Consider the following 24,421-nt stretch of genomic DNA (forward strand, 5'->3'; position numbering starts at 1 on the left):
AAGCGGTTGTCCCAGCATGGGAATTATGGGAAGTACATGGATTTGCCTAAACTTCGTCCTTTTGGCTTAAAACGCGGCTTTGTGACTTTGTAAACTCGTCATTTTCAGCAGTGTATTGGGTAATAAATAATTAAATAAACATTATAAAATTGCCCGACGGCAGAATTCGCACAAAGGGACTATAGCACAGAAGATTGATATTGAAACCATTAAGGCACGGACGCTTGTATCGAAAAGCGAATGAAACGCCCTTATAAATTTATCGCAGGCATGACAGTGCCTTGAGACGCGTTGCGCGTTTCGATTTGGCCACCTGGACAAGCTCAATCGTTGCAATTAATAGCAATTGTACGCGTTACCGGCGTCTTCTGCACTTCGAAGAATATAGATTGCGCTGATATATACGACAATAAGATTTACACAGCGTAATATACAAAGCCACAAGAACGTCTGAATCCACAAGCACGAAGATCAGACAAATCCATGTACTTCCCATCATTCCCATGGTAGCACAACGACTGCAGCGCCAGAGTTCCCTCTAGTAATTTTTGTAGGAAACTCTATGCCATTGGTAGCTCGTCCTCTAGAGTCAGTATAGTAACTCTATGACCAAAACTGACCTGTGGTTGCCAGACGATATTGGTGCATATTAGTTATTTCAGATTACTCCAACATTTACGTTCGTATTTTTAAATATTAAAAAAAATTGTATATATTATTACTTATGCCAACACGCATAGTGACATATTGTTTTAAATCTGTGAGCTAAAAAGGCTCTTGATTACTTACGGCGCCACATTAAGGACAGTTTTCTGGATATAAGCGCGAAAATTAAATTTTTGTATTCACTTGCTAGAAAAAAAAATATTTCAGGGAAATAAAGAATTCTCACAATACCTATTGTAAACCTGCACGTGCACCAATCAAAAGTTATAGAATTGAGTTACACAATAGACACAGGCAAACTTTCGATGCAACGATTTATAGCGCGTGTCCAAATAAGAATAAAATAAACTTCATTAAAAAGAATGGTCGGGCAGTTTTGACACGTGGCGGCTCGAAGTCCTTGGACTCGGGTGGCATTTTCTGCTTGCCGGACGGCCCAGAACTGGTCTTCCAGCTGCGAACTTTTGAGAGCCGCCTCCCAGCGGCAGCGACGCCACCAAATAAAAAGATACGTACTATGTAATATTGTCCACATATTTCAGGGAAGTGTTGCCTTTTTAACATTACTTAAACTTACAAAAGCAACAAAATATAACATAATCATAATACAATAATGTATTAAATAATAAAGAAATAAGACAGCACCACAGCAATTACACTGTAACAGTTTAGATCTGTAGTGTCGTGTGCGGATATTACGAGGCTGCGTGGGGAATATATTTACAGTTTGAAGTGGATTGCAGGTGAGCCTTGGAGTTCAAATATGCGTATTTACAATGCCCGAGATTTCCATATAAACCTTACTTACTCAAAGATCTAAAAAATATAATTTCGTAACGTTGTGTTAAATGTGTGCGTAAATTCGTGTCCCTAATTCCGCGAGATAAATAATGATTATAACAATAATACACAGCATACTTACACACCTACAAAACGTAGATGTGGGAAACGGAGTGCTATATACTAGTTTCGTTAAGCTATACATATAACGCAGCATGCAATTGATTTATATGGTGCTTGAATTGTATCTTATGTACTACATCCATAGTACGTTACCTGGTAGTCTAATATTCATGTAGATAGTACATCTTATAGACATCCACGCGTTTCCTTATAAAAAAAGGTATGTAAGAAAGACTTAAAATTTACGTGACATTAAGACGTTGACGTTCGGGTCAATAATAGAGGTTGAAGAGACGTTCGTGGTTGGTTCACTGGGATATGCATAACATGTGCGCAATGCTTGAGCTTGAGTGCTATCCAACGTACGCGCACAGGTAAGTCCCAATCTTGAGAGCGATGGAATGCTGTACCGTAGATACCCACGAATAGTACTTGGTACAATAGTAGTAAAGGCGATTCCGAGAGGCCCCATCTTGTTCCTGCAACGACGCGAAGGACGTGAGTAAAACTCCTCAGCTTCCACTTCAGTGCAGCGATGTATCTTGACCAAGCTAAACACTGTAAGCCAAGGAATCTGTGGTGTGTTACTGTATGCATCGCTATTCCGTTAACGATTATCGGATACCTGGTCATTCGTTTCCGCGTGAATGAAATCGAGGAACATTTTTCTTTTGAGAGTTGGAGGCCTTGACGCCGCAGATTCTTGGCTGTGATTGTCACTGCACGTTGAAGCCTAACACGCATTTGGGGACGGGTGGCTCGAGATGTCCATATGCAAAAGTTGTCCGAATATGTGCTAATCTTCACACTATGTTAGGAAATTCAGAAGCAAGGCCAATTAATGCAACATTGAAAAGAGTTGGACTGAGATGTCCCCCTCGTGCAACATCTCGATGGATATAGTACTGGCCGGTGTCGCCATCACTTGCCGAAAAAAAATGCAATGATCCCGCAAGGTTCGCGGCTACTCTGCCTGAATTAGCTGCGATGATTCTACCCGTGTTGTCTTCGTCGGTGATTTTATTGTAGATGTGTCGGTACCGAAAAGGTAGCGGTTTAGGCAATGACTCGGCCCCGTAAGGTTCATGGCTACTCACTTTGCAAGAATTAGCTGCAATGATACTACCCCTGTTATCGTTGTCAGTGGTTTCAATGTGGATGTGTCGGTACCGAAAAGGGAGCGGTTTAAGTGTTCCGTGTTGCAGACATCCCTTGCGATGCCACACTGATCCAGCGGCGTACGCGCATCGATTTGACTTTATCAGAGTGTGATTGCAGTTGCGAGTGAAATAATTACCACCGATCAAGACAATAAATGAGCTCGTATTTTTGTTTAAAATTATGTCACCTCCGTGTCGCATGGTAGACAGCTTCGCTGGTCAACCACCTTCACAGAGTGAATGGCTCATGATTTTTTTTTTTGTGTAAGGCCCGAAACTAAGCGAGGCAATATCCTGCCTACCAAACAAGCTAGAAGAGCCTGGTAAGACGCGCACAATGCTTGATGTAAACGTTTAATATACCACAGAACCCACGGCTGTGCATCTGCAATTGGAATCAATCTTAAACGCAGTGCCACAAAGACACCACTTTGTATAACTTCCATTGTGTTTCTGGTTACTTACGCAAATTACTTACTAAGCTACTTTATGTTTTAATATATTAAAAAGCCCACTGTTCGCTGCAATATGCAATACTACCCTCATCATAAGCTTTTATAGCGACGCATTTATCGTATGCGACGTTTGTTCTCATGCAGCATTCCTGTTTATGCGCTGCATAGGTCTCAACTGAAATTTCATCCAATGATGGAAACACAATTCAAGCAGATCTCCAAGTCAATTTATTGTCATTGACAATAATTCAGAATCAGTGAAATTAGCATCTTTGCCGTCGTGTGGCTCAAACTACGGTCGGTCACCAACAGCTCTGTTCCAAAGGGGAGAAGATGGTGTCCATGGCCCCCGTCTTGCCATCTTAGGAGTTGCATTTTGAGCACCTTGTTTGGCAGTGCTGCAAATCACAAGAACCTTTTATATACAAGAGCTTCTATTCACAAGTGTTGCTAACAACTTTTCCTAGCAGGAAATGGGGAGCGGAGCACTAGTTAGCACTTTTTCCGGTCAGTGTAAAGGAGACTCAGTTAATGGGATCCTGAACGACCTTTCGGGCTTGCAAAAAAAAAAAAAAAACAGTCCGCGGTAGCACAAACTGCCGTGAACAGCTCAGCTAAATAATGCAGACGTGCACGCTGCATGGAGCTAGCGGAGCGCGAAGTCACATTTTTTTCAAACTCTTTCTATATTCAACAGAAGCCTGCTCCCGCTACGTCCCCTGTTTAATATTGCTTATACAAGAGTGAATTAGGAACTGCACAAGTTAACCCAATGTGCTGGAAGAACTCATTGTGTGACAAAGTTGAAAGTTTGAGAGAATGAGGAGCATTTTATGTGAGATGCCTATGTAATGTCTAAAAGTATTCCTTATACTTACAGCGTCCGCAAAAAAAAAAAAAAGCTGATCTTCGACAGCGTCAACGGCCGTCATCAGCTATGTTCCTAATGGAGATGAGACACATCTTAAGTGCAAGCCGTGGCACGGTTAACATTTATGATAGAATTAGGAGCGTTGCAAATATTTGTTGGAACCTTAGTTGTTTCCCCATTAACAAGTTTTGTACAAGGTTTCTCCTCTATCTTCGGTGGACTAAACATAAAACCTCGTTTATATTTGTCTCTCATTAGAGGTTACTTATGGGCAAGTTGTAGGCGAACTTTCAAGCGTGTGGAATAATTACCGCCTCAGCAGTAAAGTACTCATGCAAGAGGCCTGGAGCTGTCCTGATTTAGGTTATCACAGCACTGCGATGCGCGGAAGACTTGTAGGCACTCGATTACCTATATTATGAACCGCGCTCGCTTCTATGTAGGGGCAGTTAGTCATGTGTGCCTTAAGTGCACAATATCGGACGCACTGTAGGCACATATAAGCACATGTGCGTGTGTGTGTCTCCCGCCAACGCGGTGTCCAAGAGAATATAGGAAATGAGCAGGCAGGATGACCTTAACAAGGCGAAGCATCGATTGGGACAGCAGATTACGAAGGATGGGAGATTTACCGGTCGTATAAACTTGGAAACATTCACTTGCTCCCTTAATTAACAAACATGGCAGCATCGCGCACAGACAAACATGAACACTTCACACTCCTTGAGTGCGGGCATTGACTGTCAAAATGCTGGTGTGAGCAAGCCCGGCAGCAGCAGGGAGCAAAGTGACTTTCGTGCTATCAACGCAGCGGAACAGCAGCGAGAGCACAGCACACATAAAGGTATACGAGCGGCCGCGTATTTACAAATGCTGTTAGGTACAGTCACTTGACGCGGCGCTCGACGTTTCTGCGCAAGCGCGAGTAGAGCGGGTGCGAAAGAGAAAATCTGGAGGCCTTGGTTCCACGAATATGTGACTGTGTAGGCACTACGGAACACGTTTCTTGGCGCGTGTTGTGTGTGTTTGTCCCCTAGACGTGTGCTGGCATTGCAGAGTGCGGTCGAGTTTACGCTCCGCCGCTGGTTGCCCGCGCGGTGAGGTTGTGGGCACGGACACCCCATTTAAACACCGTGATTCGTGCTCCCCGTTCACCCTTCCCGCTGCAGCCGTGGACAATTATGCCTGTGGCATTTCTCGGCTGCGATTAAGCACGAACGGAGACCAGCATACGTGCTTACATGGTCCGATGTGTATGAAGTTGGGTGGAAAGGCCCGCAAAAGTGGCTGATGAAGGTGATGCACGCGAAAGCGACTTGTCCATATTGAGACAATGTGGGACACCAAGTGTGAGCCACACATTAGCGGCCCCCGAAAGAAAAGAAAGGTGCAGGTTGGAAAAGAGTCAACGCTAAAATGCCGGGTAATCCATGTCGTTGTAGGCTGTAGCAGATGCTTGCGTCACCCGATAGCGTCGCAATGCAAGTTGCTCAGCTTTAACGGCGACTGCCGCTGCAAACAGGTGGGACACTCTATCCAATCTGCTTGCGCCACTGGTTGTCGCTCGTTACTAGACTGCCATGTGCGACGACGACGGTGAGCCGTTTACGAGCTCGCGTCAAAGATTGCAGCGCATCTCGACATGCAAATTTTATTTCTGCTATTGCACGAGAATGTACACTGCTTGTCTTCTGCCAGTAAAGTCGCACGTTCTGTTCACTCATTTGTGGCTTGTGTTATGGGCGTCGGTAGAGCTTCGTTGGTCTCCTGGCAATTATAACGCACCAGCTACCCGGCAGCCAAGGCACTGAGGCATGCCGCATAGCCGGCAGGGCAAGCACGGCGCGTACCAGCGTACGAAACCGGCAAAAAGCGGCCATATTGAATTTTGCAGTATAAAAAAAGAAAAGCTGACTTCTGGTTTCCATGCAGATTTCTCAGCACACCGTATTTTGACTTCTCGAAACAAGTAAATCACTTCTTTCAGGAAAGATATTGCATCCTCAGAATTCTGGTCATCTAGCGTCTAGCTTGGTAGTTCGTGAAGACATCTTGAACCATTTAAAGATTACTTCAAAAAACCATGCTGTTGTCGGTGCAGCTTGAAGCAAGTCTCCTTTTGCACAAGAAACCGTAAAACAGCTGCGCCGTCACGGTTGTCCCACCTGTTTGCAGCTGCTTCTGAGAACCAGCTGCTTGATGTATTCAAGACTGACCTCATTACAAGGCAGTTTGTATTTAAACACTATGACTGGGGGCAGAAAGATGGACTGCCCTCGGGTCAAATGGTTCCTCAGGTTTTTGAAGAGGTGTGAAACATCTGTCGTAAAATACAGTTTACGGTTTCCATCACAGAGATGAAGACAGCATACTTTAGGAGTCGAATGCTTGCCAACAACTCCGAACTGCCTCCGCAATCCCATGTTTCCCCAGCCCGTGTCGCTTACAACTGCGTCCACTCTCAGACCTGTTGTCCCGCACTTTTGAATTATTTCAGTGATAATTGCCTTGACAGCACCACTACCGAAATAATTTCTCGTGAAATGGTAGGGAATAGTCTGTTTGCAACGTGTTGTCACACCCCCCAACATGAAAACAAGGCCGTGCGTGGCCATACCATCAGTGAGAGCCCCGTCTCCCAAGGGTATGGTGGGCTTACCGATGGCAGTACAAGTAGCTTGGTCGTATACGAGGCCCGCATGGCGTTCATGTTCGTGGATGAGGTTCACCTGAAGAAATTCATTAGTACAGGAGTATGATTGTAGAAGCCTACTTTGTGGCTGCATCAGCTGGCAAGAGAATGCTTTTGAATGTGTTGGCACTCATATACACCTAAAGAAAAAAAGCTTGCTGTGATATGTGAAAACCACACAATGTCCCAGTACGTGCCCCATCAGTTGCGTAGGCTGCAATGGGAAGCAATAAAGAGGACTTTTTTCATTCGTGCCCTTCCCCTTCAGATAGCCGTGGCAACGTGAGGTTTACATGGTAATATGCTGAACTCATTCATTTTCCATAGGGGGAAAGTTTGAAAACTGTAGGTTTTATATCCTTTTCATATTACTTCAACCTTGTAAACATACGTGTTATTCATTCCGCTTTCCCCGCATAGTAGTCTTGGTTTCCACAACTGGAGTTTGCACATATTTTCACCTCCAAAAGGAGATTCAAATGTGCCCCTTTTCTCTAGGCCTTGTCGGAGTTGTAGGACTCTAGCAGCGGACAAACAGCTGCTTATAAACACTCCGTCCTCCCTAGATCCCTAGGTGAGGGAAAACGGCAGTTCACCGCCAATTGGTAGCGTCCAACGTCATTGTATTTGACCCGCCTTTTTGGAGGAGGAGGGCTCACACACACGTACGCATTGGTTTCACTGCCTCCACCGAGGTGAGACGGGCTTCGCAGAACTCGGGGCTTGCGTCTTGAAAGGCGCCGCCCTCGGCAACTCCCCTGCTCACGGCAGACCAGGTCGGCGGTGGCGAGTTCAGTAACAAAGCCTGGTTCGTCGAACTCATCTCGCCCTTCCCGCGATGGAGAGTCGCTGACGCGGCGTATTGTACTCGCACGGTAGTAGACCTAGTGGACCCATTCGGCTGGAGAAGGACGGTCGGTTCCTAGAAAACGCCTACCCTGCTGCTGCAGCTGGCTGAGCATCTTTGCATGTCGGCACCTCCGCAGGCCATTCCTAACAGCTTCCGTATACCTATGCCAGCAACAACCATAACCCAAGTAAGAAGCATTCCTTGAAATAGAAAATGGCATGCATAAATTATTGTAAAAAAGACACTGCAGGTAGTGTTACTTGTGCTTACCTTAAATGCAAGAGCAGGCAACATTTCACGGAGAATGCCTGGCGAAAACTTGTGTGCGTTCAGCTAGAAGTGGCGCAGCAAGCTCCCTGATGTTGTAGCCGCGGGTACCGCATGCCAGCCGAAGCTTCAAGCCTTTTTGAATAGTAGGCCAAACCCATGACGTCCCTCTCATGTTTCCATGGAGTGCAGCTGGTCTGGTGCCAATAACGGGAAAGCTCTTGCTTAAGGTATGCCTTTTCTAGGACAGCTTTATCTTTTTGTCGTAAAAGTGACTGCCTACCTTCCAAGCTTTTCAGACGCTTTTCCAATTCACCGATCCTCTTATGTAAGGCTGCTAGGGTACTTGCAGGAACAAAGCTGTTAGAGAGGTCTCCTAAAGGTAAAGATGGAAAGTCAGTCATTACGTGCCTTTGCACAAAAGTAACTGCACTATGTAACACAACTCTGCATATTCGTAACTTACCGTTCATGTGAATATCTTGGTGTGGCTCATGAGCTGAAGCTGCACTGCAAGCTGACGTAGGATCTAGATAGCAGAGACAGACCTGGCACACCCGGCAACAAGCAGCATAAGTGATTATCTTTACCTGATAGAGAGTATGTACCTCCTTGATTGATGTCTTGCCTATTGAATGAGTGACGTCGAAAACAAAGAAGTCCAAGGAAAAACGTTTTAGATACCAGTTCACTTCTTTCTTTGAGAGGCGTAGGTGCATAAAGCTGGTATTCACTGATGCTTCCAGCACAAAGCTCAGAGGCTAGAGATGAAGGGCCTCAAGTATTTGAGAGCACTATTGGAAACATGCATAAATCGGATTCTACAACTGTCACCTTACCTTGCAACACAGGCTCTTCTAGGAAGATGCATCTGAAATCTCGTACATCACCTGATAGAAAACAAGGGTGTAATCAGAAAAATTTTGGTCTAATTATGTGTTCAGAGTGAATTTATGCAAAACTTCAATGCCAGCTGCTGCTGTCAAAAGAAGCTGGGCATCACTCGGAGGCCCAGTGAGATATTCTGATTCACCAGCAGCTTGGGATTCTGCACAAAGCATGACAATTACTCAGGATGACAACTTCAGTAGCTTAAGTTAATGGGCTAGTAGATTTTGCATGCTATATAAAAGAAAGGGCTCTGCACCACCACAAAGAGGAAAAAGCACATGTCCTCATCCCGTTCCTGTTGTTCTTGTACCACCATATTTTTAATATAGCATGATAGCTCATCACTGGAAATCGCCATAGTTTTCACCCTATTGCAGGTCTCGTCTGGGGCAGCACATGCATGAGCTATGGAGTGAGAAATGTATAAGAAATGTCACAGTACATGTATAGACGTATTTTTAATATAGCATGATAGCTCATCACTGGAAATCGCCATAGTTTTCACCCTATTGCAGGTCTCGTCTGGGGCAGCACATGCGTGAGCTATGGAGTGAGAAATGTATAAGAAATGTCACAGTACATGTATAGATAGACGTGGTAATGGACACTCACTCAGTGAATGAATCTCGAGGGTATTGGCGGCAGCAGAGGCTTGTGAACCTGTATGAAGAGTCGCAAGTACATCTCTTACAGCACTAACAGAGCACATAAAAGTGACGGTAAAGTACAGTTTATTCGAAGGTTGTTCAATGATAAACAATCTCGCTTCAATGTGAGAAGCTACAGAGGAAAGAAGATGGTGGTGGTCCAGAGCCCCAACAGGAGCCGGTAATACTACTAAAAGCATACAAACAGGACTGCGTGGCAAATAACTGCCGGACACACAATAAACAACACCATTTTACCTTGTGATGATAATGCTTTCAGGCTATTGCAAGCCTGATGTTGCAGTGCACCTAAATAAGGTGGAAAAGACATATGTCGTGACACAAAATAAACGTGTACGCTGTTTGGCGCAAGTATGCATGTATAGAAGGAATTACCAGTAGCTGCCAGGAGTTGGGTGCCGCTCAAGGGTGCAACAATATTATGTGAGCCTATGCGGAGAACTGGCAGTGAGCAGAAAAGAACAGCATGATCAAACGTACGCTGAAGAATGAGTAAAGGATATTGCCTACATTGAGCCACTGATGTTGAAGTTGGTTCCCTTGAGGTATGCGATCTCGTACGTGCACACATCAATAATGCAGTTATGTAAGAAAGCTGCTACAGGCTGGGACACGCAAGTAGCCTGGTAAATACGCATACATGTTCTCGTAATGATAATTCCCACGTCCACTAATTTGTTATTTGCTCAACATAATGTTTACCAAGTGCACTCTAGCCATGAAGTTCAAGTATTTTAGGCACATGGTCAGTGAAAGAAAAAAAAATATTCATTTGCACAATGGTAAGCACTTTAGAATTGTTAGCTTACGTTGAACTGGTGGCTTTTGCGGTCGGGGTTCCCTTTCTATGGATGAATATGGATGGTATCGCATCCTTCAACTTTTTATTCCGAACTTGTTTAAGATTAGTTGCTCAAATTGATTTTTTTCAAAATGAGCCTGGACATAAAAAAAAACAAATCAGATAGAAATCATATCAAGGCATCAAAACATCAGAAACGTCACAGAACAGTTTATCAAAATTCTATGCGGAAGCAGAGACAAAGAATAAAGTATAGTCCCGCTTCTGTGAAAATTGAGTCCCCTAATCTAGTAGTGCACATCAAACAGGCACCGTGCCGGAATTACCGCGCCTATGAGAGTTATGCGCTAACCGCATGAGGCGTTAATCAGCGGCGACACACGGCGCGTTTGCCTGAAAGCCGCTGAACCCCTGTCGGTCATAGCCCCGTTCGGGTGCCGAGTTTGCAGAAAATTTTACCCATCGCCCAAAAGAGGTTCGCCAAATTAGACAATATTAAGAAGGCGTTGCGGGTGCATACGCGACTTCCGACGTGATAATCTGAGCTATGTTCGTTTTTTATAGCACGGTTTCAGCGAAGCTGCTGACGGTCGCTGTTTTCAGCTATCCATCCAAACAGTACAGTGAAAACGTGGTAGGGTTTGTGCAACAGCAACGAGTGCTGCAGTTTACGCCCCCCTCACTTATTACATATCTCCGCACCTCATAAATGTAGTTAAGCGCCGCAGTACAGTGTTCTGGCCCATGCCTGATGGTGTGATAACGCGAGGTGAAAGAACACTGCACCGCCATAATTGAGCAGCTCGGAAATCGTGAATCTGCCATTCTGTGTACGTACCTTTCTCCGCCCTTGTTTCTCGCACTGCCCTGTTATGTGTTCAAGAATGAACCACCTAGCCCAAACAAAAGCCCTACTGTGCGCATGCTTTAACTGCTGTTGCGTTTCGCCTGCGACACGCGGTTTTGCCGGCGCGACTGCGGCGGGGCGGCAGACATTTTGGCCCGTTCGTCGTCGCCGCAACGCTCCCCGCCAGGTGTTTCCAGGCGTTTCCAGGCATGTTCCGATGCCACGTGTCTTCATGTGCGTGTGTGAGTGTATGTGCCATTGTGCCCAAACCGGGCGATGCGAAAGCAGGGATCACCCTCTCATTCCAGTCATTGTGCCTGAACCAGGCGATGCGAAAGCAGGGATCACCCTCTCATTCCAGTCATTGTGCCCGACCGGCAGCGCTACGACAGTGTGCGTCACCATTAGCCCATTGTACATTCACGTGCTCGTCTATTGAGGGGTTCCTTCTTGCCCTCAACTGCGAGAGTATAAAAACAGCTTCCCCCGGACGCCAAAAGGAGGGCTCCGATTTCTTCTGCTGAGTAAAGTGCTCTCCCGTCTCTCTACTTCGGTCAACCTGACCGCCAACTCTTTGCGATGTTAAAATAAACAAGTTGTTTTGTTGTTACCAGTCGACTCATGCTTTGCCGGGACCTTCGGATGCTTCCAGTTGTACCCCAGGCCGCCAGGCCAACGCTACCCTTGGGGCTTGCGACCCAGGTACAACCACGGGCGTCAGCGCCGAGTTCCCAACAACCGATGCCATCGGTGGGATCCAAACACTGCGTCTAGTCCCGTCTCTTCCTGCGCAAGCGGCAGCGAGAGGCGATAGCGTCGTCATGAAACAACGACCTGTCGCGAGTAAAGCCCCTGTACCTTTACTCGTGAGGTTACACCACCTCATGCGGTTACCACTTCCTAGTTACCACTTCCGCTTTTGCGCCATTAAACCCCATTTAACTAACTAACTAACTAACTAACTAAATCTAACTGGCTGGGGGTGAGCGATTGCCTTTTTGGCTGACAAACGACACGAAATTTAGGGTGAGATTGAGTGGAAAGCGGACAGCTTACGCAGCACGGCAAGGCACAACACAGCGGCGAGTAACAACCAACGAACCTCAAAAGGCGCGACGATCCCGCAGGCTCGAAATTGGCCTATCTTGTGGAGCCAGACTTTCCGACGAGTTTCGTTCTCTTTTCCGCGCGGTATGGTAAAAAGGTTTTTCCCTTCAATGTCACGGTTATGACACCCGAACGCGCAGCAACAAGGCATTGCGAGACCATGAGCGAGACAGAGGCAGACCGGCACTTCGCATGCATGCCTTATGCGTAGAGTGTACTTGAATGGGGTAGTGGGTCCAACGGAGGCCACGGCAAGCGGCGAGAGTGAAGCAAAAAACGTTGAATTTTGCGGCGGCGCTGCAGTCGCCTTCTTAAAGCTCCTCCTCCTCCTTCTGACGTTCCGGACAATCTGGTGCCTCGGCCCAGGCGGAACCACGCCTACCAACGGTGGTTACCGCGGCGCCGAGCTGTCGTCTGCTCTACGCGCCACCGTCTGCTGAACACACCGTCGTGCTTGTGTTTGTTTCGTCAATTTTTGTTCCTAGTATGTGCGGAAAAGAAAAGAATACAATCAAATTACTGCTTTGCCATGAATTGAGGTTCCTCGCTTCCGTCAAACGATGCCGTCTGCACGATGTTTACGCGCGCAGAAGGCCCTCGCATATGTCTATGGTTTGTCTCGTAACTCAGTGACTTGGAAGATCGAGTGTTCGAAGAATGAGAGGATGACCACACCTCGGCGATAAAGCTACTGTTGTATTGTGGGTTGCAAACAGTAGGTTGGAAGGTCAGGCCAAGCTCTCTCTCTTCGGAGTCCCCAAAGATGAAGAAAGGCGCTGGGTGTTGGAGCTCAATCTTCACCGCACCGATCGGCCCTTTGGAAGTCACCTACTCCATTTGTGAGCTGTACTTTGATGCGAAGTGTATACTGAGGCATTGTGTGCATATCATCGAAGGCCAGGAAGTATCTACACAGCGTGGAAAGCCTGCGCTTCGGTCTGATGCGGTACCCACATTCTTTTGCAGTATTTTCCGGAGTATCTCTACGAGCAGCCTACAGCCGAGCAGCCACGCGAAAGAGAACGGCCTCATATGCAACAGATGAAGGCCTGTCATGAAAGAGAACGCCCCCGCTCTCAGTTGAACCGTCATTCAGATTGGAGGCATGTGATTAATGGAAACCTGCGCGAGCTCGAAGATATAGACAGCCAATAACATGCTTCCTAATCCAAGCAAATATAAACAATGTGTTCTGCTTTATTCACCCTGGGGATCTGGAAAACAAACTACATCTCAGGCGTATGACGCGTAAAAATAGGGAAGAAAACGACTATTCCATAAATATTTTCAAAACACACAACCTACAAAAAAAGAAATGTGCTGCACGTAACGAATAATGTGACCCATGATGCTCCCTAAATGTCAAATTGCTGCCATTAAGGCATCGGAAAATTTTGTTAGCATTCAAGATTGACACGTATACTTGTCTTTATCGGGCGACACGTTTCACCGCCTAACAAATGTTATGGCACACCGCAGGACGCGCTTGCATGTGTGGGAAGTTTCTGGAATGTTATCGATGGTTCCATCCACTGCCTGTGACCGAAACTTCTGTAATCTGATTGCATGTGTGCGCGACGCGAATAATGTAGAACTTTGTGGAAAGCGCGCGGGTCCCAGCGATTACTCTGGAACATTCGACGACTGATGTATAAAAGCCGACGCGCTTGACCCGCTGATAAGTTTTCGACGATCGCCGACTGTGTTCGCCGCTCTCGTTGTGCTTTAAGTGTAGCCTGTTTTGTGGGCACAGGTTCGCCCAATAAAAGCTAGTTTTGCCTTTCACAGTATTGCTATTATTGTACTCTTTGACGTCACGACCACGTGACAATATATCGCCTTTAGAAAGGAAGAAAACAAAGGTTCACCAATTTTTATTTGACCCCTAATTATGCCACACAGTTCATTTATTCCTGTACTTCATCCCATTACTGCACATGATCCCCATTTCTTCGGAATATGAGCTCCGCATTTCGTTATCTCTTGAAACAGTGAAACACGCACATAAGGTTTTAAAAGGAAAGCAAACTGCAAACGCGATCCATCTGACTGCGTGGCTCGGGCTAATCCAGGCACAGTCATCCTCGAACGCAACTGCGACGCTGCGCTCGACCGCGGCCATGCTTCTTCTGTTCGGCACGCTCTGTGCTGACCGGCGCCTCCGCGGTCTCCGCCGCGCGCAAGGGCGTGGCGTCCAGAAGAAGGCGACGGTGGCGCCATCTGGATTTTTAATAAAAAATGCCTCGGCGCGGAGCCCTCATTGGACCCACTCTCCCAATCTAGTACACTCTATATATGCGTATGCGGCGAACAGATAGGGACTTTCAAGATGGCGCTGAGGCGGAAAAACCAAAATAAAAGCACTGAAAGCGCGCACGCTATCATGTGACAGCAATCATCCAATCGGAGATACAAGAGAGAGAAGCGGCATAGTTCAAGATATGGCAGTACTTTTCCGAAAGTACAAATGGCCACAGAGGGCGAAAAAATCGACCGCGCGCTGCTGCTAACAAAACTAGCATATTAGAATCACTTCGGGATGCTTACGTTATTTTAACATTTACCGCTAGAGGCGCCGTAATAAGCGCAATTTTATCTTACAAACGTTCTCTTATAATTACCGAAGTATTCTTATTACATAAGAAAGACGGCGAAATTATCATTGCTAATTAGATATTGTACTCTTTGTAAGTAAGTTTATTGTTTCTTTGACTCACCTCATAGCGACGTTCAGTCAGGTGTGCCCCAAGGTTCCGTCCTGGGACCTCTATTATTCCTTATCTACATTAATGACTTACCTTCTGCAATAACCTCTGACGTACATTTATTTGCAGACGAATGCGTAATCATCAGAAAAATAGCTAACGAACACGACATCTCCCTGCTTCAGGCCGATCTCAATAACGTCAGCAAATGGTGCCGATTGTGGCGAATGGAACTCAACATTAACAAATGCAAATTTCTGAGAGTATCCCGATCTAACGATAATCTGCCTGTGTACTACTTAAATAACGTTGCTTTAGAATCTACTAACTCATATAAGTACTTAGGCGTACATATAACATCTAAATTAACATGGAATCATCACGTCGAATACATAATTAATCAAGCTAACCGCTTGATGGGATACTTACGCCGTAACTTTTCTCATGCTCCCTCTCCTTTAAAATTACTACTTTATAAAACCCTGTTACGGCCAAAGTTAGAATACGCTGCAGCTATATGGGACCGTTATCACGAAAACCTAATACATTCCCTTGAACTCATCCAAAACAACGCCACTCGTTTTATTCTTTGGAATTACTACCGTGGTGCGAGCGTTTCTTCAATGAAATCGAATCTGGGTCTTCAACCGCTAGCAACACGTCGAAAAATTTCCCGCCTTTCATTTTTTCATAAGCTGTATCACCACCCTACACTTCATCCAAAATTCATGTCGCTACCATGTTACTTATCTCACCGTACTGATCATCATCATAAAGTTAGAATTGGTACATGTAACACGACGCACTTTTTACATTCATTTTTGCCACGTACGTCGAAAGATTGGAATGATCTTCCTACTGACAATGTTTCCATACATAACAATGATCATTTTCGAAACGCACTAGCTAACAATGTACAATAGCAAACATTTGTACGAACTGCCCCTGGTGTTTTGCTTTTTCTTGTTTAATGTTACTTTTATATGTCATGTTCTATTACTGCATTTATCATACTTTCAGCTAACATTGTATAATTAGCAAATATTATGTATAAGCTCATGATTTATTTTCTTCTTATTTGTTGTATAACCCACTCCCCTCTCTAATGCCGAAAGGCCCTGAGGGTAAATAAATAAATAAACGCAAATAGCGTTCAGCATCATCGATCTTTCACGTGACCTCTGGCCTGGATTTAAAATTTTTACCGGTATTTTCGAGTGCATGGGGGCACGGATTAATTCGTTCGTGCACTTAGACTGGTTGCTTCTTTTTCGCGAAAACTAGTTTATTGTGCTTCGATGTCTCGCGTTATTTAACCTGGGGTGAAGTGACGTGTTTGCAAGTGGACATGTAAGCCCGAAAGTTGGGTTTCGGTGGTGAGCCATTCGGAACACGTCTGCATCGAAACAGGAGCTGGATTTTGCTGCGGCTGACAACGGCAATAACGGTGAGTCGTTTAACACCGCTGCTTGAATCGTTATATAATTGTCTCATTAACTTACAGGCGGAGACAAGTTAACGAACTAGATCCTGCACAACATATGGCAGTCGGCATCCACCGTTGCTGTTTCCTAAATAAACCGTTACTTGCGAGGCTGTCGTTATACACACATAATAGGGAAAAAAGAGCGATATCGGAACGCGCGTCTCATTTTTCATCTTATTGTAGCCGGGGCCATAGGTGACAGGGTAGCCTTAACAATATACGTATAAAAATTTTTTTTTCAGTCCGCCGACAACTTCTTGCAACCACAAAACCGAATAATCCTTTGGTAAAATGATGTGAAAGTACAGAATTTAATTTATTAAACAGTTGCAAGCGTGATAATTCACTCATATTTCGTATTTGTTGGTTCCAAATGTACTTGCTGTTCAGTTCGGTTTACTGTAGGGCACTTATTCTTGCAGTACTCAAGCAGTGCATCACGTTCGTGCAGAAAAATAATGCATCAGTTCTAATAGCTTCATGACTTTCATGCATTTGCTTGTGGAACCAGCACTGCGATCTCTTCCACTGTATAAATGAACGCACAAATGTTCTCATTTGTGATCTTAACAATACTTAAGCTCTTTACATGCATTGTATAGTTAGGCAGACATAAATTTTATAGACAATAGCGATATTTATTTAACGTGCTGCTTAAGCACCCTAGAACAGACAGTGTACATTTGCATGTGTTCTGTAGTCGCAAATCATTACAATATATATGTCACACCTTCTTTCATTTCATATTGCAAAATTGTGCTTTTTCAATTTCTGATTCAGTCAATGTTTCTGTTCGAGACATGCAGTAATGAGGATGGCACCAGTATAAAGCAACACACTCCACACACTAAACAGAAGCTGTTGCCTGCTACAACAAAACATTGTGTAGCAATGCAACAAAGCAATGTCCATTGTGTGGACATTGGCTGCTACTACAAGGTAAACAACACATGGTTCAGAAATAAATATGGCTGATATATGCTGTATTGGCTTGCTAGTGTTGAGATACATGTCATTTCTTTGCAGCAGAAATGAATGTTTGTTCATGTTTATGGTTCAGTATAATTGGTTCGAACATGAAAGCAAACACACGTGAGTTTGGCTAATCTGTGCTGTATCTCATGTGTCACTGTTCTGCCCCAACAGAGTCCATGCCAAGCACATCTTGGTCATCACAGGAGCTCCTATCCACACCAACAGAAAGGGGCTGGAGCCGAATTCGCAAGGCTTTTACACAACGAACAAAGAAGCGCATGCAGAAGAATTCGCATAAGATATCAAGTCTGCAGAGCACTGTGTCAAGACTGAAAAGAGATTCAGCCACCATTCCACCAGCACAGACAAATTGGCTGAGTCATCCAGGTAACTCAAAAAGGACTTTATGAAAATTCTTCGTCTTCAGATGCTCCTGCAACTTCTGATCAAGCACGGACGACACTGACCAAAATAGTTCCGTCAGTTTGCCCTTAATCAGCTTCCTGGTCATGTCAATTCCATTTGTGCCAAGTGTAATTTTTCTATAAATGCAAGCTTTTTCATTGCCCATTCTCGTTAGAGATCATTCATCCTCATCCAAACATAAAGGTCAACCGATTCTTCGCTGATACTTAATACCAGTCACTGTGTAGCAGCATAACATATCTGTAGCAGTACCTTTTAGTGTATGTTGTCATGCACAATTCCTCTCCTGAAATAGCTGATGCAACATAGACATGTGTCTTGCATTAACCTACGCACCGTTTGCTAAGCACCATTTTACTTTTCTTGATGTTTTTCGCCTTCAATGCTTGCAGAGCAGAGTGGCTTCTCTCTTGAATGCAAGCTTTCGCATTTGCCATATTCCTAGTCTCGATGAGTGCTCTTCTTCCTCGATAGCCTGGGTCTTTGCGCAAGCTACACTGAATGATTGATTGCAGAATCTGGTTTTGCTGCCCCACTTGGTTGTGGTCGCCGTGTTACACATCTCGGATGTGGGGGCCTGGTCAGCTGCATTGGAAAGCAGTCTCTCGAAGTAAGTAAGCATTTGCTCCTGCAATCTGCACAGCAACAACCGTGATTCGTGCTCCCCGTTCAGCCTTTCCTGCTGCAGCCATGAGCAAATTGTGCCTGTTGCCTTTCTCCGCCACGATTAAGCACGAACGGAGACCGGCATACGTGCTTACATAGTCCGACGTGTGTGAAGTTCGGTGCAAAGGCCCGCAAAAGTGGCTGATGAAGGTGATGCCCACGAAAGCGACTTGGCCATATTGAGACAATGTGGAACATCAAGTGCGAGCCACACAATAGCGGCCCCCGAAAGTAACGCGCAGGTTGGAAAGGAGTTAACGCTAAAATGCCGGATAATCCATGTCGCTGTGTTGGCTTAATGTCGCTGTGATGGTTTAACCTAGGTAGGACATTAGCCAGTATAATAGCAAGAACTTGGTGGCGCAACCCACCGTCCCTTTCCAAAGGGGAGGCTCATACCATCCATCCATCCAAGGAGGAGAGTACGGGCGATCGAAGAAGGGCAACGCGTTTGCGGCCCACATTCGAAGCATGGTATCTATAAGGGGCGTTGGCCGGCGCAAGCCGGTAAAGCCGGTTCTCACCGGATTTGGAGTAGCGTGGTTCGCGATTCGCTGTGGCGTAGCGGCGTGATGACAAAAGCGGGGTAACCATTGGATACGGCGGCTGTCTTGGTCGCCTCTCCTGTCCCCGCTCCGACGGCGTTCGCCTCGCCGTCACTTGCCCTTGCAACCTTCGTTCGTGGAGGAAGGAACCGACGCTCTGCTAAAAAGCTGCTGTTGTCGGAATGGCCGTCCAAAGAACAGTGTGACCGACGCAGCAGGCGTGGTAGGAAACTCCCCTGCCGCCTATGCGGTGAAGGCATAGATTTTCAACCTGGAGGCGGCGGCACCTGTGAGTAGGTTTCGCAACTGTTTTGCGCTGAGCCGCCAGACGCCGTCGCAATGTCGAGCTGGCAAGAATACGCCGCGCTGACGAAACGCTTTCGCTGCTGCGCGTTTGTCACATAGAAAACCAGGAATACACTTGCGAAACGTCACCCACATGGGTGACTGCAAAGACCTTTTGCGTGAACGTCAAGGGAATATAATGTGATGAACCTACATTAGACGAGTTCGTGTGGACTTGTCATTTCTTCGTCTTCCGTTAAATTTGTTATCGCTGTAGGCTCACGTGGTACTCGCATCTTGCTGTACGTGCATTTTGTGTAGACCTAAACTGTGGCGTATCAGCCGGACGCCAGGGTGGAACAGACAACGTTTATTGATGCCGTGCCCCTTTTTTTATAGGGTGATGAACATGTGATGTGCCGACTGCTGCTTGCGTGGCCGATAAGCGATTATCATGAAAACGTAGTGTGACACGCGATATCAGTATACAACATTCCTTTCCCCTAAGATTCGTTACACAATTGCAAAATGTCTGGTTAGGCATCAATGCCATAACGTGCGATAGGCCGTCTAACGCGTGTTGATCGCGTCTCGACCGGGTCTTGGGTAGCTTGGCCCGGTCTTGCACCTGCGGCTGGCTGCTTCCGTGCTGACCGGCAGCTGTTGTGGTCGTCTGACTGTAGGAGGCAGCCTGACGTGGTAGTCTGCACTTGAGACTGGATCGGCTTCGAGCCTCGTCCAGGCGCTCCTCAACTGGTTCCGGTGCCTGTGATGGCGTTCGCCGTTGTCCAGCTGGACGATGTACGACACCGGGCCTCGCACTGCCACAACCCTGGCCGCCTTCCACCTTGGACCTGGACAAAAGCTTTTAGCATAGACCGCGTCACCGACGTGGAACCTCTTAATCTCCGGTCGTTGCGGTTCCGGCACGTATTGCCGGTCCGGATGAAGTCTGTCCAAGGCTGTCCTCAGCCTTCGTCCGAACATCAATTCTGCCGGAGATTTCCCCGTGACCGAATGCGGCGTCGTGTGCTGTTTAAACAGGCACCGCGAAATCTTGCACTGCGTTGAACCATCCTGTTGCTTCTTTAACGCTTCTTTAACTTCTCTTACCATTCTCTCCGCCCTACCATTACTGGCGGGATCGTAAGGAGCAGTGAAAATAGCACGCACACCATTGCACTTTAAAAACGTTTGCAACTCCGAGCTAGTGAATGCTGTGCCATTATCCGAAACGATAACGTCTGGCACCCCGTGTGTCGCAAACATCTTCCTTAAGCTGGTGACGACAGCTGTAGCTTTCATGGATGACATGATTTCGACCTCAGCCCAGTTGCTGTACGCGTCTACCACGATTAAAAATACTTCTCCATTAACTGGACCAGCGAAATCAATGTGTAGGCGACTCCAAGGTTGATCTGGCTTGATCCAAAAATGCACTGGAACCTTGGGATCGCTTTGCCGGTTACTCTGACATGGCTGACAGTGTCGTACAAACTCTTCAATTTCGTGGTCCATTTTCGGCCACCACATGAGCCCTCTAGCTAACGCTTTCATAGCACTCATCCCAGGGTGATTTGCATGTAGGAGTTGAAGCACACTTTCTCTTGCTGCGTTAGGAATTACAACGCGATTCCCCCACAGCATGCAATCACGATGCAACGACAACTCCGTCTTCCTCACCTCGTAAGGCGCGAACTTGCTGTCCAGTTGTGTTGACGGCCAGCCACTAAGGATCCATTCCTTTACCATGGATAATACTTTGTCCTTCATGATCAGCGCAGCGATGTCTGCCACCTGCAGCGGTGCGCACTCGACCGCTTCCAGCAGGAGCACGTCCCCAGGTGGACGTGGCTCGTCTTCGTCTCCCGGTGCTGGCAGACGACTGAGTGCGTCGGCGTTTTCTTGGCCTCGCCTGTACTGAAGGCTGTAGTTATACGCAGACAAACATAAAATCCAACGGAGCATTCTGGGCGACACAACTTCAGGCACCCTCTTGTCCGTGTTAAACAGGCCCAGTAATGGCTTGTGGTCCGTTATGACCGTAAATTCTCGCCCAGCAAGGTACTGGTGGAACCGTTTCACGCCAAAGACAACAGCTAAGCCCTCTTTATCAATCTGAGCATAGTTACGTTCACTGGCTCCAAGCGTCCGGAAAGCATACGCTATGGGCTGTTCCTTCCCATCAGTCGTATGATGGGCTAGCACTGCCCCCACTCCCACAGGAGATGCGTCGCAGCACAAAATTAAAGGAAGCTTGGTGTCATAGGGCACAAGTACAGAGTCGGAGCTAAGCAATTTTTTTAGTCTCTCAAACGCACGTTGGTGCTCACCTGTCCACTTCCATTCGTGGTCATGGTCGAGCAGTCGATAGAGAGGTTCTGCCACTTCAGTCTTGCCCTTGAGAAAACTGCTGTAAAAATTTAGTAACCCCAAGAACGCTTGCAACTCCTTTTTGCTTGTGGGTGCGGGCGCTTTATGGATGGCGTCAGTCTTGCTTCGGCTCGGATGTATTCCCGTGGCGTCAATCCTGTGACCCAAGAATTCAATGCTCGGCTTGTTGAATTCGCACTTGTCTTTGTTTACTCTTAACTGCGCATTCTGCAGACGCGATAGCACGGTTTCTAATCTCTCGGCGTGCTCTTCCGCGTTACGGCCAGAAATCAAGATATCATCAAGATAGGCTTTCACGCCGGGAATACCTGCTAACAGCGTATCAATGACTCGTTGAAATACCCATGACGCCACCGAAATTCCAAACGGCAGCCGTTTGACTTTGTACAGCCCCTTTATCGTGTTAACTGTGAGCACTTCAGCCGATTCGTCGTCTAGCGTTAGCTGTTGATAAGCTTGAGCTAGATCTAGCTTTGTAAAAAATTTGCGTGAACCCAGAGCTGCGAGCATTTCAGCGGTTGTGGGCAAAGGATACCCGCTGCATTTAATAGCTTTGTTTACGGTGCTACGGTAGTCACCGCACAGGCGTAAAGTTCAGTCTTTTTTTCTTACCACTACCAGTGGCGTGGCCCAGTTGGAGTACGCGACGGGTTCCCATATCCCTTGTTGGGCCAAGCGATCCACTTCCTTGCCCACGTCGTCCTTGAGGGCCAGTGGAACTGGTCGACTTTTGAGAAACACTGGTTGAGCGTCGTCTTTCAGTTCGATGTGAATTGGTGGTCCGTTGAAGCCAGGAAGGTCCCTGCGAAACACCTCGGAAAATCGTGAGGGCACGTCTTCCGCGTTTACTTGCTCGATTCCCCGCAAGCAAATGCCTAACGGCCTAAACCAGTTTCGCCCAATCAGGCTGTTTCCTCGATTCTTTACTACCAACAATGGCAGCTGTGCCTTCCGGCCCTTAAATTATACCAAGACGGTTGCTCGACCCAGCAGTGGTAACGCCTCCTTTGACCAGGTTACGAGAGTTGTTCCAGAATCTTGTAGTGGTATTTCACCCCGACTTCTCTCGATTACTCTAAATGTATCTTCACTCACAATTGAGCACGATGCTCCGGAATCAACCTCCATCGGGACTTCTTGTCCTTGTATCTGTACTTTAACCATAAACTTCTGTTCTTGCTCATTCACTTCGCAAAGTGAAAACAATGCACTCATTTCGTACACGCCCTTGCTCTTTTCAACTTTCCTCTTTTGCTCAGGCGTCTTCCGGGCCGCTCTACTTTCGTCTTTTGAACGACAAGCCCTCGCAATATGTCCAACCCTTTTACATTTGAAGCATGTCGCTTTTCTAAAACTGCATAAATGCGGAGCGTGCTTACCGTTGCAACGGTAGCAACTAGATCCCTCTGCGTGGCGTCTTGCTTCGTGCGGGTTGATTGTATCATGCCCTGGCAGTCCTTCGCCTCGTCTCGGCCGTGCATCCGTATGTCTCGTTGTTGCTTGGCTGTCGCTTCTGCGGTCGCGGCCATGTCGTACGCAACGTTGAACGTAAGGTCGTGTTCTGCGAGAAGTCGCTGTTGAACTGCTTCGTTCTGGATGCCGCATACGAAACGATCTCGCATCAGGATGTCCATCGGGAGCTGCACGTCGCCAAAACCGCAGTCTTCGGCTAGCTTCCGAAGCGCCGTGACGTAGTCCGCAACTGATTCCTCGACAGCCTGGTTTCTCTTGTAGAATAAAAACCTTGCGTATAGCTCTGAAGGCCTTGGATGCAGGTGCTTGCGAACCGCCATCTTAATTTCCTCGTAGGTTGCTGTTGTCGGTCTTGCTGGCTTCACCAGAGTCACGATGAGCCCGTACGCTTCTTCGCCGCAACAACTCAGCAGGACGGCTCTTTTCTGTTCTTCTTTCGCTATCTTGTTAGCTTCGCAGAACATTTCTAGCCTCTCGACGTATTCGTCCCATGACGCGTTTGTGCCGAGATGATACTCGCCGATCCTGCCGACGGCCATCGCCGCCGCTTCCTCGTCGCCAACTGTGGCGTATCAGCCGGACGCCAGGGTGGAACAGACAACGTTTATTGATGCCGTGCCCTTCTTATAGGGTGATGAACATGTGATGTGCCGACTGCTGCTTGCGTGGCCGATAAGCGATTATCATGAAAACGTAGTGTGACACGCGATATCAGTATACAACATAAACCTTCTATTTCTGTGTGGAATAAACTCAGTCGTGTGTGCGCGCCCGTATGACTGTTCCTGTTTTGTTACATTTGTTCTCGCGGTAGATACACATGGCGTTCAGACTTGCTGTACCTTTTATGTGAACCTCGTGTCTTTTTTTTATGTGATACTATGCCAATAAAGTTTGAGTATATTCGCGCTTCTGTGGGCTTGTCTCGTTTCTTTTTAAGGTTCATATGCAGTTGTACCTAATAGCGTCACTTGCAGTACATTATGTGTAAGTGAAGGAAGTACCTGCCACTCGCCTGACTTGCTTTGCATTTTATGTAAACCTAAGTGAAGTTTATTTGATGCGCGTCTATTAGGTATTCTAGTGAGCAGATTACTTGATACCGGACAGCATTTTATGCCCAGTAAGTGACGAACTACGGCTTAAAATAAGGGTACTGTGTAATCAGTTGACGTTTGATGGAGTTTTTCACCATGGTGTCTCTGCTCTTTTTTTTTTACCAAAACTATTTTTGAAGTGCAATCCTACGAATTTTATCAACGGTACATCAACCATTTCCAAGGGAAA

The 24,421-nt window shown here is 46.5% G+C and overlaps 1 protein-coding gene across 1 annotated transcript; it reads right to left on the reverse strand.

The window, feature by feature from the left end:
- Positions 1-19,837: 19,837 nt before the first annotated feature.
- LOC142590759 (uncharacterized) lies at positions 19,838-23,716 on the reverse strand. Its single transcript, XM_075703184.1, has 4 exons — positions 23,041-23,716; positions 22,274-22,474; positions 20,951-21,334; positions 19,838-20,299 (listed from the first exon to the last, which is right to left on the reverse strand). The coding sequence occupies exons 1-4, from the start codon at positions 23,671-23,673 to the stop codon at positions 19,838-19,840; spliced, it is 1,680 nt and encodes a 559-aa protein (XP_075559299.1). The 5' UTR covers positions 23,674-23,716.
- Positions 23,717-24,421: the final 705 nt, after the last annotated feature.

Source organism: Dermacentor variabilis, chromosome 8 (genome assembly GCF_050947875.1).
Source record: "Dermacentor variabilis isolate Ectoservices chromosome 8, ASM5094787v1, whole genome shotgun sequence".
Taxonomy (NCBI): Eukaryota; Metazoa; Arthropoda; class Arachnida; order Ixodida; family Ixodidae; genus Dermacentor; species Dermacentor variabilis.